Source organism: Cottoperca gobio, chromosome 24, assembly GCF_900634415.1.
Source record: "Cottoperca gobio chromosome 24, fCotGob3.1, whole genome shotgun sequence".
NCBI lineage: Eukaryota > Metazoa > Chordata > Actinopteri > Perciformes > Bovichtidae > Cottoperca > Cottoperca gobio.
Window position 1 is genome coordinate 19,172,102 of NC_041378.1, and position 14,051 is coordinate 19,186,152.

The window sequence follows — 14,051 nt, forward strand, 5'->3', positions numbered from 1 at the left end:
AGTAAGCTAACGATTCCGAGCATTGAAATTACATCAGTAACGTCAACATTTAGCATTAGTATTAAACTCCGAACTTGTAATTGACTAATGCTAATTTAGCTGATGGCACAAAACTTACCTCGCTATAAGGGGACGGACTCGAACACAGACTTTTACTGCGGATTCTTCTGACATTTTTCTTTGTGATAGTCACCCACCATACATAAAATGAGCAGGCAAACTAAAACATCTTCCATAAATCACAATAAACAACTACAGACTCCCAATAAACTGACGCGTGCTCACAAAAAAAAGTGAGTGACTCCTTCAGTTTAAAATAAAACCGTCTCGGGTTTTAAACTCTCAAACTTTGTTTTGATTGGTGAACGTCATCAGGTGGACAGATCCATAAGGGATGGTCGTGAAAAAACGGTTTATTAAGTTTTAACGGCAATTGTGCTTTTTAAAAATGTATTTAAAAAAAGAAAGATTAATAGGCCATATATGGGCAAAATGCTCTGAAAGAAAAAAACGTTTTTAAAATGTCATTATTGCACCAAAAAGTTAAGTTAATATGGTAGCGCCCAACTGGTGACGCATTAAAAAGCGACTTGCTTGACTGGCGTCATCAAACCACGTCTAGTTCAGTCAATGTGGAAAACACATGAGATAGTGGTAATTTGTGTAGTTCAACAGAAGTTAAGCGTTTACATTACTTTTAAAACATTTGAGCTGTTTACGAGTCTTGACGTGGCTAATTGATATTCCGTTTCAATAGTTTCTTAATGCGGGATAGATAAAAAGTATACAACATTTTCTTGGAGTGTTTCATCTTGCTGTTGGGATGTCTCTGTTTCTTGTAAACAGGTAGGCTCATTTTCTGTACTAGTTTACAGATTTGGTCTTTTTTTTTATTCTGTCACATTACTACATGCTTTTAGAGTAATAGGGTTCTATCTTGCTTCTGAAAGCTTTATGATAATAAGTATAGATCATTTTTACATCAGATAGCAAAACTAATCAGCAGTAGAGTTCTCTTTAAATGGTCAACATATCAGAGACCGTTTATGCTATGCATATATTATCAAAAACATTTTAAAATGTAGATTTCTTGTTCAAGTCGATTGTTGATACAACTGTCTACTGTTAACTCATGTAATGTCTGCTTGGAATTATAAGCTTCTATCTGCTAAAAGGAAAAGCAAAGAAAACAATTACTTTGTTCAAATACGCAAAGTAAATCTGTTAGTTACTGAGATGAGTTATGCTATCAGATATCTGGGCACACACAACAGTTGAGCAACATTTTATTGAACACATTGGAACATTTGAACTGACGGATGAATACTGACAATACATTTTATAACATATTTATTAACAATGCAATTTTAAAGTAGTTTGAACAAAAAGTGAATTATGTTTTTTTTCTTGTTTTACATACTTTCAGTTCACCAATGTCCCTCTTCTGGTCTCTTAAGTGCTCCTTAAATGTTATTGTCTTTTCTTTGACTTTGCCTGCACAAGCTCAGGTTATTGGTCACTTTCATCACTCTGTCAGCTGCAGTGCACATGTTATAAACAATTTATATGGGAATTAATTCATGAATCTGTTAATAACACATTTCTGACAAAAAATGTAGATAGACTGCTGAGCTGTGCTTATTCTGAAGAGGTGGACAGAAGAATGTATAACATCTTAATTTCTGTCATGCTGCTCACAGGTATCTTGGAGAGGAGGAAAATGGGAGCGTCTCGAAGGAGTCTCGGTCTCAGGCGTTACTGGCTAAACTACAGCAGAAGGCAAAAGAGAATCAGAAACAGAGTTTAACAGAAAAGAGACAACACCCGCCTAAAGAACGGACAAAACAAGAGGAGGTCAAAATAAAAATAAAGTCTGACGATGACAGCAGTCAAGAGCCTCAACGCCACAAAAAGAGGAAATCAGAAGCAGTGCCTTTGCTTGTCGCAGAGTCTGATAATCACGATGAGCAAGTCGAGGAAAAACAGAACAAGACGGGTGCAAATGAGAAACGGAAGAAGAAAAAGGATCAGTCAGGTGTGTGTTTGTTCTTGTGTACATTAACCTGTGACACCAAACGGATCAACATATTCATATCATTCATATAATCGATGTTGTGATATGATATAAGTCCTTGTGTGTGTGTTTATATTATATATATATATATATATATATATATATACATATATATATATATATACTTAATGTTCAAACGTTTAACCTTCATTGAAGATTTTGTTTGCTTTGGGAAATGTGCTTTTTCTGAGATTAAGATGAGAAGATTGATATGAATATTGTGTCTGTGTTTGTGGCCAGAGCTAGAGTCAGGATGTGGTAGCCTAGCTTAGCCTACGGACTGAACGCAGGGGGAAACAGCAAGATAGTCCCAACTCCATGTAAACTCCCAAATGATCATTTTTACATTTCTGTTCAAACAGATTAAACAAAGAAGATGCAACAAGAGTTAATGATCAGCAATTTTGTGTTGAAGGTGTGTTGAACTTTGGACAGTCAGCTAGCTGTTTCCCTCCGCTTCCAGTCTCTATGCTAAGCTAGTCCAACTACATCCCGACTCCAGCTCTGTACTGTGGAGGTTTCTTCAAACACGGTTCTATTTACTTTCAGTGTTTCTCAACATAACATATATTGTGTATCCTTGAGGTCTAACAAATGTGTTGAACACATTTTTCTTCCTTTTAAAACATTTGCAAAGCCCTTTTTAAATCCTATATCGTTTACGTCTGTTTGCTACTTGCAGTCTTCTTCTTCTTCTATGCTGTTTGCTGGTGCATTGCTGCATTTCTATGTGCGTTACTGCCACATACTGATCAATGGAATAGTGTTAAACTATTGAAAATAAGAGCCTTAAGTTTTATAAACCATCTGTTTCCCCTCTCAGTCTGTCTCCACCTCAGATGCCGCTGCAGAAGCTGCTGTTTTCTGCCACACTTACACAGAACCCTAGAGAAGCTGCAGCAGCTGGGCCTCCACCAGCCCAGACTGTTCAGCTCCATCCACAGTCACTCCAGCACCATCAGCAGCAGCACCACAGCAGCATCCCCCACCCAGAAACAAGGCTGCTTTAACTTCCCACAAGGTCTGACGGTAAGAGGTGACCTTTGACCCTCAGGACGGAGTGCAGGCTTACTTGCAGCGGTGAAATGTAACGAAGTACATTTACTCAAGTACAAATTTGAGGTAGTGTTTTACTATAGTCTTTTCTTCTCATGACACTTTACTCCACACCTAAAGGATCTGACAGCTTTAGTTACTTGTTACTTTACAAATTAAAATGTTTGCTCCCAAAATATATGAAGAGTGTCCAGAGTTAGTGATGGGATGTTAAAAAGGTATTAAACCAGCCAGCAATATATCAGCCAACTAGAACAGCTGAAGTCTAAAAAATGAAGTGATTAATCAATACGTTGAAGTATTTTGATCCTTTCAGTCATTTTTCTTTTAAATCAAATCAAATGTATTTATATAGCCCAATATCACAAATTATACATTTGTCTCAGTGTGCTTTACAGACTCTACAGGTTTTCCTGATTTTAAATGTACATACTTCTACTAAAGTAACATTTTCAATGCAGGACTTTTTCTTGTAACAGAGTATTTTTACAGTGTGGTATTAGTGCTGTTACTTAAGTAAAGGATCAGAATCCTTCTTCCAGCCCTGCACACATGGAGGGGCAGAGCACTGCAGTGTCAGACGCTGATGATCAGATTCTGACTGCACCTTTCTGTTTTTAGGAGTATTATGTTCCCTGTACGTTAAGCAAGAAGCCCCTCCTCCTCTTCCACTTCATTCTGCGGATGAAGTTCAGCCCCATCCTCTGTTTCACCAACTCCAGAGAGACGGCACACGGGTTAGAGGGGGAAAACACTGTTTAGGCCCATTAAAGATTTTTTTATACATATTTTCAACGGCCAAGTGCTGCAAACTCTTTTCACGTGGCCTTACTGTTTCTTCCTCCTCAGACTTTATCTGCTGGTGCAGCTCTTTGGTGGAATTCAGGCAGCTGAGTTCTCCTCCCGACTCTCTCCTGCTGAGAGAAAGAAGACGCTGAAGAAGTTTGAACAAGGAAAGCTGGAACTGTGTGTGTGTGTGTGTGTGTGTGTGTGTGTTAGAAAATGTGGTTAATTGCCCACTATTATTTGGTTGATGTGAAAGTGGCTAGAATGTGATGTCAGAGACAACTAAATATATAACTAACTTACTCTAACTTCTATAAAATGTTTGTCACAGTCCAGCTAATGTTGCCTGTGTAACATTAAGAAATGCACTTCTGTCATATTTGCAAGATGTTTGGTTCAGTAGATGGCTAACAACTATGCAAGCAAACTTAAACATGAAGCTATTATTCACAGTCAAGAGCTTTCCAACAAACTATGTACCCGGTATATATTTATTTCTGTATATGTATTTATTTACTGAACAGTTAGAGCTTTAATGAGCAATGAATTAAACTAACGTGCATCCTGAAGGTTGATCAGCACAGACGCAGCTGCCAGAGGCATCGACATCAACGGGGTCAAATGTGTTGTGAATTATGATGCACCGCAGTACATCAGGGTGTACATTCACAGGTGAGCTGGCCATCAAATGTATACTGTATGTAATGTTCTCACATACTATAAGGCTTACAAAGGATTATAAGTAATCCTCTGTTTGTCTGGTGTCGCTCCATCATGTTGTGTTCTGGCTGAGACTTGTCTTCTGTTTTTGTCCAGGATTGGAAGAACAGCAAGAGCAGGGAAAACAGGGCTGGCCTTCACCTTTCTGCTCGGAGTACAGGTGAAGCACTTCTACAATGTTACAAAATGCTTCTCATGATTAAATATGGATGGAAAGGCAGACAGACGTATGAAGGGCATAAACGGTATGAAAAGACTGTATAAAAGTAAGTTCTTTGTTTTCCCACTCAGGAGAAGAACTTCCTTCAGATGGTGGTGGAAGCAGCCTTTCACATCCCTAACAACATCTCAGATGGCAGGAGAGGCCCAGCAGGTCTGCAGGATTCAAATCAACAGCCATCAATAAAAGAAGGTAGAACAGCATCATGTGTAACGTAGTCTTGTAGTCAAACTTGGCAGAACTAGAATCATATCGTGGAGGATTGACTAAATGTATGAAAGCTTAAGAGTACTCTCTGTGTACTGTTTATATCCATTTGCACACTTTTGATGCAGTTATGTCGGGCTGCACCATCGGAGAAGAATATGCATTAACATTGTTGAATATTGCCATAACGATATAACTTGCCAAAAATAAACAGATATTGTACAATCGAGTGTCCTCAGTTCTGCTGCGTTGTTCTGTATACTGCTGAAATACAACTGAACACAAAAGGCACGAATAATAATAATAATAATTAAAATAATTTTAATGTTCAGTTTTCTACGGTTATTCTTTCAACTAACTCATAAAAAAAAACTTGTGCAGTCGCAAAGACGTCTTTCACACTGTTTATCGCAAAAAAGGGAGAAAACTATATCATTTGCAGCCCCAAGAACAAATCCACAGTGTAAACATCTTTACACACAACAGCACGTCAGGACAAGTTAATACTGTGTAGTCCGAACATTTGGTGCCGACTGACCTGGACTCAGCCATCATGGCAGATGCTTGGTACAGCAGCTGGGTCTGATGGTCTGTGTTGAAGGCTCGAGCGTAGGCCACGTTGTCCAGAACGTCACTGCCTACCAGCCCATACCTGATGCAGAGAGACAATCAACATCCACTGTTCCTTCTGATGCACAGGCAGGATGGCAGTACATTAAATGGCCAACATTGACACAATAAAAGGACAGTTGTACACATTTGAATATGTCTTTCCACCCAAACTGTCAGATTGTCTGTTTCATACGACCCCAGCCCTTTCCCTTCCGACTCACCTCTCAGCTACAGCGAGGAGTCTCTCTGGTCTGAAGGTTCCCTCTGTGTCAATGTACATAGCTTTACCTTCTCCCCCCCCCTGATCAATGGGCAGCTGTGGACAGAGAAGATCTACTGAGTGGAGCAACAAGTCATTTACAATTCACAGCACTCACTAATATCCAGTCCCTCTCTCTACCTGACAGGTGACAGCGAGTGTGTGGCACAGCTGTGTCTTCCCCGTCCGAAACTCTCCAAACATCTCTGTGATGGAGCCCGTCTCTATCCCACCTGCAGGAGAAACAAGTCGACTGAAACCCGTTTGTAATGACTAAGTTCCCATCATGAGCATGGAGCACTGATGGTGGATGTTTCTCCACATAACTAAACACCGACAGTCAGGGTGAAGTTCTGGATGATATACAAGATGTACGAACCCTGCAGGAGTTTGTCGAGCTCCTTGGAGCCTGTAGAGATCTGGATGATCTCAGCTCTCCTCTGGTGGAACTCAGTAGCTGTGGTGAAACCCATGGGCACAAGTTTGGCTGCTTCAGCCTGAGAAGGAAGGAAAGTAAATACTGTACATTTCATGTGGCTAACAAAAAACTAACAACGTGAGAAGTAGAGCTAAACAGATGACGTGGTCGGGTCAAAAAGTCGGCCGATATAATCATTGCATGTGTTGGCTCATAAGTAACAGGGATGGCTCAATACCACTGTTTCATATCCGACACTGCAACCCTGAGTATCTGCTGATCCCGATCCCATACAGTCTTAAACAACTAAGATGTTAGAAGACATTTGTATGGCCGCACTTTGATTCCCCTCGCCATCTTAAAAACACCATGCTGTGAAACTAATATTTTATTATATTTTACTCTCCTAAAGGAAGAAATGCATAGTCCACAACATGACTCAGATATGTGATATAGTTGCTTTCTTTTATTTACACTTTTCTAAAAACACACAGAACTTTTTGCAGCATTTTTGACTCGTCAGCACCATTCAAACATTTGTGAAAAAGTTTAATTCTAGTATTTAGAACAAAGAAATTATAATTCCAGTGTAAAATACTGGATCTAACTCGATGTAGCCTCCACCTCAATGACAGATGATTTACGCTAATGCAGGGGTCGGGAACCTTTTTGGCTGGGAGAGCCATAAAAGCCAAATATTTTTTTATGCATTTCCTTGAGAGCCATATATTTAATAAAATTGAATGCAACTTTATGCGTGCATTTTTAAGAATAACACATCTCAGGTGCTCTTTTATTAAATAAACTAAACGCTTACGTTATTTATCTCATTTATGTGCACGTTTCTGTGTCTACTGCACGGGTGTCAAACTCAAGGCAATTATATCCGGCCCGCGAGAAAATATCATATGTCATAACTGGCCCGCCGGTTTTAGTAATTAAATCAATGCATGGCACAACCACGGGAAAATACATATTTGAGGAAGTATCCAAGTGTGTGTGCCCCGAGACAAACTGACGGGACTGACGACAGACTGCGATGTGATGAAAAGAGCGGATTAGTGCAGGATGCGGGAGAAGATGCAGCGGGAGAACTGTGCAGGTGAGCTGACGGTGTATCACTGCATCACACACCAGGAAGCGCTGTGTAGTAAAGCTCTGGAGATGGAACATGTAATAAGCACCGTAACACAGACAGGAAACTTTATAAGAGTCAATGTAAGTCTTTTCCTGAGGAGATACATTCTGAACATGGCGGTGCGATGGCTGAGTCGAGGGAAAGTGCTGAATAGATTTTTCGAGTTGCATGAGGAAATCTGGCCGTTATTGGAAGCAAAGGGAAACACACCACAGATCTCTGGGACGATGTGAGCTGGACTGTTTGTGCGACATAACGAAGCATCTCACTGTTAAACCTGCAGCTTCAGGGCCGTGTGATCACGGACATGTATGATGCAGTGAGAGCGTTCCAAGCCGAGCTGCCTGTGGGAGACTCTGATGCAGAAGGAAACTTTGGTCACTACGTGTTTCCAAACACTGACAAACATCTCCACCGCTGTGTTCCCGACAGCATTCTGCTGATCAACTGAGCGTATTTGCCGACTTTGCAGCTCAGAAATGAAAATGTAACTGCTCAGCAATCCGTTTGCAGTTGACTTAAATATGCTCCATATCTTTTTGCACTTTATGTGTATCCTGTTCAATAAATGTGGACCGTGTTTGGCCCTCGACGTAGTCCCAGTTTTTAATGTTGGCCCTCCCTGTGATTGAGTTTGACCCCCCCCCGGTCTACTGCTTGCTTTGTGCAGTTTCTCCTCTGCTCGGTTTCGCGAAGGGCGGGGCAGAGACAGAGTGGAGGAAAGGAGAGAACTAAAAACTAAAATCCGCTGCTAAATGTTTTACTTTAAAATGACACAGTATAATTATTTATTACTAAAAATGTCAGCGAGCCATAGTGTGTCATCGAAAGAGCCATAGGTTCCCGACCCCTGCGCTAATGGATCTTATCAGATTAAACTTTCCCCCGCCGTTATCCCATCCGGTGATTTTGCCAAGTATTGGACCGATACAGACACTGAATATCTGATCAGTGCATCCCTGATAAGTTAAAGTAAGTATCCGCATATAAATATAGAAAATATGTTTGAGGTCATTTAGAAACAGAGTGTCTCTTATAATTTGGCCATAACATTTACACTCTGATTTTCAGAAGCTCCTCAATAAAATATGTTTGTTTGCAATATGAGAGTACTGCCAAGTGGAAATCTATTATCTGTAGGTTTTATTTCTATATTTCTTGTTGTACATGTTCACAGAGACACAGCAGCAGTAGTGAATCTTCTAAAGCATTATAATGTAGCTCGTGTGAGAACCCACATTTACATGGGACCTTCCGAATCCTCTAACCAAGAGAAGTGAGCATAACAAGAAAACATTTGGTGAGAAGCACAAATTATTGGAGGTGTTAAATATGATGGTGTGGTGTCTGCAAACCTCAACAACAACAATTCGAATCAAGCATCGGATCATGAAGCATGATTCTAAAATAGCATGGCCAGTTACTCACATTTATTTGCTGGATGGTTTTGGAGCAATGACAGCTACATTATTGCAAATTCTGCACGGAATAGAATAATGCCACTCTTTTACAGAAACCTTATGAACACGTGTCTAAAATAAAAAAATAAAGCACAACAAATATCAAACATCTACAAGTTCATTTACGTCCTCACAAGAACGGCACAGAGGTTCGATGCTACATCTGGACAGTCCAGTCACAACTCATGAATGATTCTGAGACACTGTTTCTTACTAGAATTTTGTCAGCTTTGGCCTCACCGATGCCTTTGATGTTAAGCAGCTCCTTCTTGGGTGTGTAGGCCACTGCCTCGATGGTGTGGAAACCTGAGTCTCCCAGCTTCTTGATGTCACTGGCACTGATTCCACATTGCTGCATGCAGAGACATGGAACAAGAGACAGCCCAGCATAAATTCACGGGGAGAGAGGAAACTGCAAAAACATTGTTGGGTTTTAAGAACAGTCTTGCTATTGGCCTTAAAGTAAAGTGGATACATTTCAAATGAGGTGAAGCAAGGACAGTCTTTAAATCACACATGAGAGCATTACAGGTAGAGCTGGCAATGTTTGGCCCCTGGTTCAGGAGAGGCAGCAGCTTCATGGCTGCAGAGCGACAGCGAGTTGGAATAAAGAAGCGTCGCCTGTTCTCTCAGAGTGAACTAGTAATGATTATAACACTTTATCAGTCCGGCCTAGTCAGATTGCTGTTATAACATTGAGGTAAAAGTGACACAGAAGCTTATTTAGACATGAGACTGACATGTACCATTGCACACAAAACATTTATATAATGAAGTGCATGTCAGAGTTGTATTAAACATAAGTGTGAAATCCAGCACACTTCCCCAACAGGACACATGCTCCCCCGAAACAAGAGCACACTCAGACAGAAAATGGGAGATCACATTTGTACGGAGCGCAGTCAAATTCAGTGTGTGTTCAGGATTCATACCTCCAGTCTGCTCAGAGGCTGTGGCCCGAAGCTTTCTTCCGCCTCTACCTCCGTCTCCACCCTGTCCTCGCTTCTCATAGCCACGGTGTGAGTGTGAAAACCTGGGCAGCAGAGAGGAAGGGGAGAGCTGAGTGAGCTCCGTGGCTGTGTGACGGGGAATGAGCGTGATGTCTCGACTACAGGGAGTCCGTCTGGTTGTCATAATTCTTCCCTGCTCTTAAAGACAGGTGCCTTTATTTGGTTGGTTCACCTCTTCGTATCCTCTCTGGGAACCATCACCTTATCGTGGTGGAGAGGTTTGTGTGTCCCTATGAACCTGAGAGCTGTGTTGTCTGGAGCCTAGTGCTCCTGGTAGGGTCTCCCAAGGCAAATTGGTCTCAGGTGAGGGGCCAGACTAAGAATGGTTCAAAAACGACTTCATGAAAGAAAGGAAAAGGAAAGGAGAGACCCTGCCCGGAGGAAGCCCGGGGCCCCCGTCTGGAGCCAGGCCCAGAGGGAGGGCCCGACAGCGAGCGCCTGGTGGCCGGGTTTGCCACGGAGCCCGGTCGGGCACAGCCCGAAGAAGCTACGTGGTGCCTCCCATCCATTCATCCTGTGGGCCCACCACTCATGGGAAAAACCGCTGGGGTCGGGTGCGCTGTCACATGGGTGGCAGTGATGGTCAGGGACCTCGACGGACCACACCCGGGCAGCAGAGGCTGGCTCTGGGGACGTGGAACGTCACCTCTCTGTGGGGGAAGGAGCCGGAACTAGTGCGGGAGGTGGATCGCTACCAGTTGGATCTGGTGGGGCTTACCTCCACGCACAGTCTTGGCTCTGGAACCGTACTCCTGGATAGGGGTTGGACTCTATTCTTCTCCGGAGTTGCCCAAGGTGTGAGGCGTCGGGCCGGGGTGGGGATACTCACTAGCCCCCGGCTGAGCGCCGCTACGTTGGAGTTTATCCCGGTGGACGAGAGGGTCGCCTCCCTACGCCTTCGGGTTATGGGGGGGAAAACTCTGACTGTTGTTTGTGCCTATGCCCCAAACCGCAGTTCTGAGTATTCGGCCTTCTTGGAGACCCTGAATGGAGCCCTGCAGGGGGCTCCAGTAGGGGACTCCGTAGTCTTGCTGGGAGACTTCAACGCACACGTGGGAAACGATGGAGACACCTGGAGAAGCGTGGTTGGGAGGAAGGGCCTCCCTGATCTAAACCCGAATGGTCGTTTGTTGTTGGACTTCTGTGCTAGCCATGGAATGGCCATAACAAACACCATGTTCGAACATAAGGATGCTCATAAGTGCACGTGGTACCAGAGCACCCTAGGCCAAAGGTCAATGATCGATTTCGTAATCGTATCATCTGACCTGAGGCCGCATGTTTTGGACACTCGGGTGAAGAGAGGGGCGACTGATCACCATCTGGTGGTGAGTTGGATCAAGGAGTGGGGGAAGACTCTGGACAGACCTGGTAAACCCAAACGGGTAGTGCGGGTGAACTGGGAACGTCTGGAGGAAGCCCCTGTCCTGGGGATCTTTAACTCACACCTCCGGCGGAGCTTTTCAGCCATCCCTGTGGAGGTTGGGGGCATTGAACCTGAGTGGGCGATGTTCAAAACCTCTATTGCTGAAGCTGCGGTGATGAGCTGTGGTCTCAAGGTCTTAGGTGCCTCAAGGGGCGGTAACCCTCGAACACCGTGGTGGACCCCGGTGGTCAGGGAAGCCGTCCGACTGAAGAAGGAGTCCTTCCGGGTTATGTTATCCGGGAGGACTCCGGAAACAGTTGCAGGGTATCGAAGGACTAGAAGGGCGGCAGCTTATGCCGTGTCAGAGGCAAAGCAGCGGGTGTGGGAGAAGTTCGGAGAAGCTATGGAGAAGGACTTTCGGTCGGCACCAAGGTGCTTCTGGAAAACCATCCGGCACCTCAGGAGGGGGAAGCGAGGAACCATCCAAGCTGTGTACAGCATGGGTGGGACCCTGCTGACTTCAACTGAGAAGGTTATCGGCCGGTGGAAGGAACACTTTGAGGAACTCCTGTCTTCCGACTAACATGCTCTCTATGGTAGAGGCAGAGCTGGAAGCTGATGGGGGATCATCGTCAATTTCCCTGATGGAAGTCACTGAGGTAGTCAAACAACTCCACAGTGGCAAAGCCGCAGGGGTTGATGAGATCCGTCCAGAAATGCTGAAGGCTTTGGGTGTTGAGGGGCTGTCTTGGTTGACACGCCTCGTCAACATTGCGTGGAAGTCTGGGACAGTGCCTAGGGGTTGGCAGACCGGGGTGGTGGTTCCCCTATTTAAAAAGGGGGACCAGAGAGTGTGTGCCAACTACAGGGGTATCACACTTCTCAGCCTCCCTGGTAAAGTCTACTCCAAGGTACTGGAAAGGAGGGTTCGGCCGGTAGTCGAACCTCTGATTGAAGAGGAACAATGCGGATTCCGTCCTGGTCGTGGAACAACGGACCAACTCTTCACTCTCGCAAGGATCCTGGAGGGGGCCTGGGAGTACGCCCATCCGGTCTACATGTGTTTTGTGGATCTGGAGAAGGCGTATGACCGGGTCCCCCGGGTGATACTGTGGGAGGTGCTGCGGGAGTATGGGGTGAGGGGGTCACTTTTGAGGGCCATCCAATCCCTGTACGCCCAAAGCGAGAGTTGTGTCCGGATACTCGGCAGTAAGTCGGACTCGTTTCCCGTGAATGTTGGCCTCCGCCAGGGCTGCGCTTTATTACCAATCCTGTTCGTGATTTTCATGGATAGGATATCGAGGCGTAGTCGTGGAGGAGAGGGGTTGCAGTTCGGTGACCTGAGGATCTCATCGCTGCTCTTTGCAGATGATGTGGTCCTTATGGCATCATCGGTCTGTGACCTTCAACAGTCACTGGATCGGTTCGCAGCCGAGTGTGAAGCGGTTGGGATGAGGATCAGCACCTCCAAATCTGAGGCCATGGCTCTCAGCAGGAAACCGGTGGATTGCCTACTCCGGGTAGGGAATGAGCCATTACCCCAAGTGAAGGAGTTCAAGTACCTCGGGGTCTTGTTCGCGAGTGAGGGGACAATGGAGCGAGAGATTGGCCGGAGAATCGGAGCAGCGGGGGCGGTATTACAGTCACTTTACCGCACCGATTCTGGATAAGCGGTAGACGATAGATGGATGGATAGACCTCTTCGTATAATGTAAAGTATTTAGTCGTCGTCAACTTAGAAATATCAACGTGATGTTATTAAATGTAGCTTAAGTACGTGATAGTGAGTTCGTCACAGAGCACTTTCCAACATGTAAACACACTGGAGCAGTGTTCAGACTAACATCAGCACATTCGGCATAATTATACACACCTTTGCTAATAACTAAACGTACCCAGTGAAATAAATAAAAGCCCAACGGTTAGCTTCACAAGCTATTGTTCTGAAACAGCTAAGTCTCAGTGGCATTTTTAACAAATGTACTGTTAGCTTATTAGCATTAGCACTTTTTTGCATCAATTCTCTGCATTTAACCTAAACCAGCTGCCAATGATGCGCTATTGAAGACAGTGGCCCAGAGATAGTGACACGTTTAATACAATACTTATGTCGTACCTATGTTTTCAAATCATTCATTATAGAAGCCAACATTTTGTGATATAGCTGCAGGATTAACCTACCTGCTGCTTTCTGGTTTCCCTCAAACTCGACTGTTTGTTAGTCAAAAGCTCCCGCGCAGGAAGTATTAATATTACGTAATGACGTTACGTTATACGTGAAGACGTCGTCTCACACGTTTTCTGATTGGTCACGTGAACGGATTTAATCTAAAATGCTGAGATACAGAAAGTCATATCGTTCACTACCAGCACCCACTCATATGGCGCAGCAGTGGCCTTTTAATTTCAAGTTTGAAAGTAGTTTTGATTATAGACAAATAACCACCGCAGTGCAGTTTAGAGATATCAGAAAGAAATTGTTACTTTGAATTCCTTGATCCTTGTATTATACCATAAAAGAAGATATTTATTGTCATATGCACAGATAACAGACAGTTACACCTACAGAAAAAGTAAGAGATATACACAATATAAAAAATAAATAAATAAAGGGGTAAAAGGTATTGCACATAGGTTCACAGTACAGTGTTAGTACTGTGAAATATGAAATATTGCATAAATAAGAAAATATGAAATATTGCACAAATAATGCAGACAACAACAA

The 14,051-nt window shown here is 43.7% G+C and overlaps 2 protein-coding genes across 2 annotated transcripts; one reads left to right on the forward strand and one right to left on the reverse strand.

Moving 5' to 3' along the window:
• Positions 1-621: 621 nt before the first annotated feature.
• LOC115003957 (ATP-dependent RNA helicase DDX51-like) lies at positions 622-5,074 on the forward strand. The gene is made up of 8 exons (XM_029425895.1): positions 622-846; positions 1,701-2,035; positions 2,898-3,103; positions 3,752-3,867; positions 3,980-4,096; positions 4,487-4,588; positions 4,733-4,796; positions 4,928-5,074. The coding sequence occupies exons 1-8, from the start codon at positions 824-826 to the stop codon at positions 5,072-5,074; spliced, it is 1,110 nt and encodes a 369-aa protein (XP_029281755.1). The 5' UTR covers positions 622-823.
• A 117-nt stretch (positions 5,075-5,191) lies between these two features.
• LOC115003958 (DNA repair protein RAD51 homolog 1-like) lies at positions 5,192-9,983 on the reverse strand. Its single transcript, XM_029425897.1, has 7 exons — positions 9,883-9,983; positions 9,165-9,302; positions 6,314-6,431; positions 6,076-6,167; positions 5,897-5,991; positions 5,602-5,715; positions 5,192-5,201 (listed from the first exon to the last, which is right to left on the reverse strand). The coding sequence occupies exons 1-7, from the start codon at positions 9,958-9,960 to the stop codon at positions 5,192-5,194; spliced, it is 645 nt and encodes a 214-aa protein (XP_029281757.1). The 5' UTR covers positions 9,961-9,983.
• Between the last annotated feature and the right edge of the window lie 4,068 nt (positions 9,984-14,051).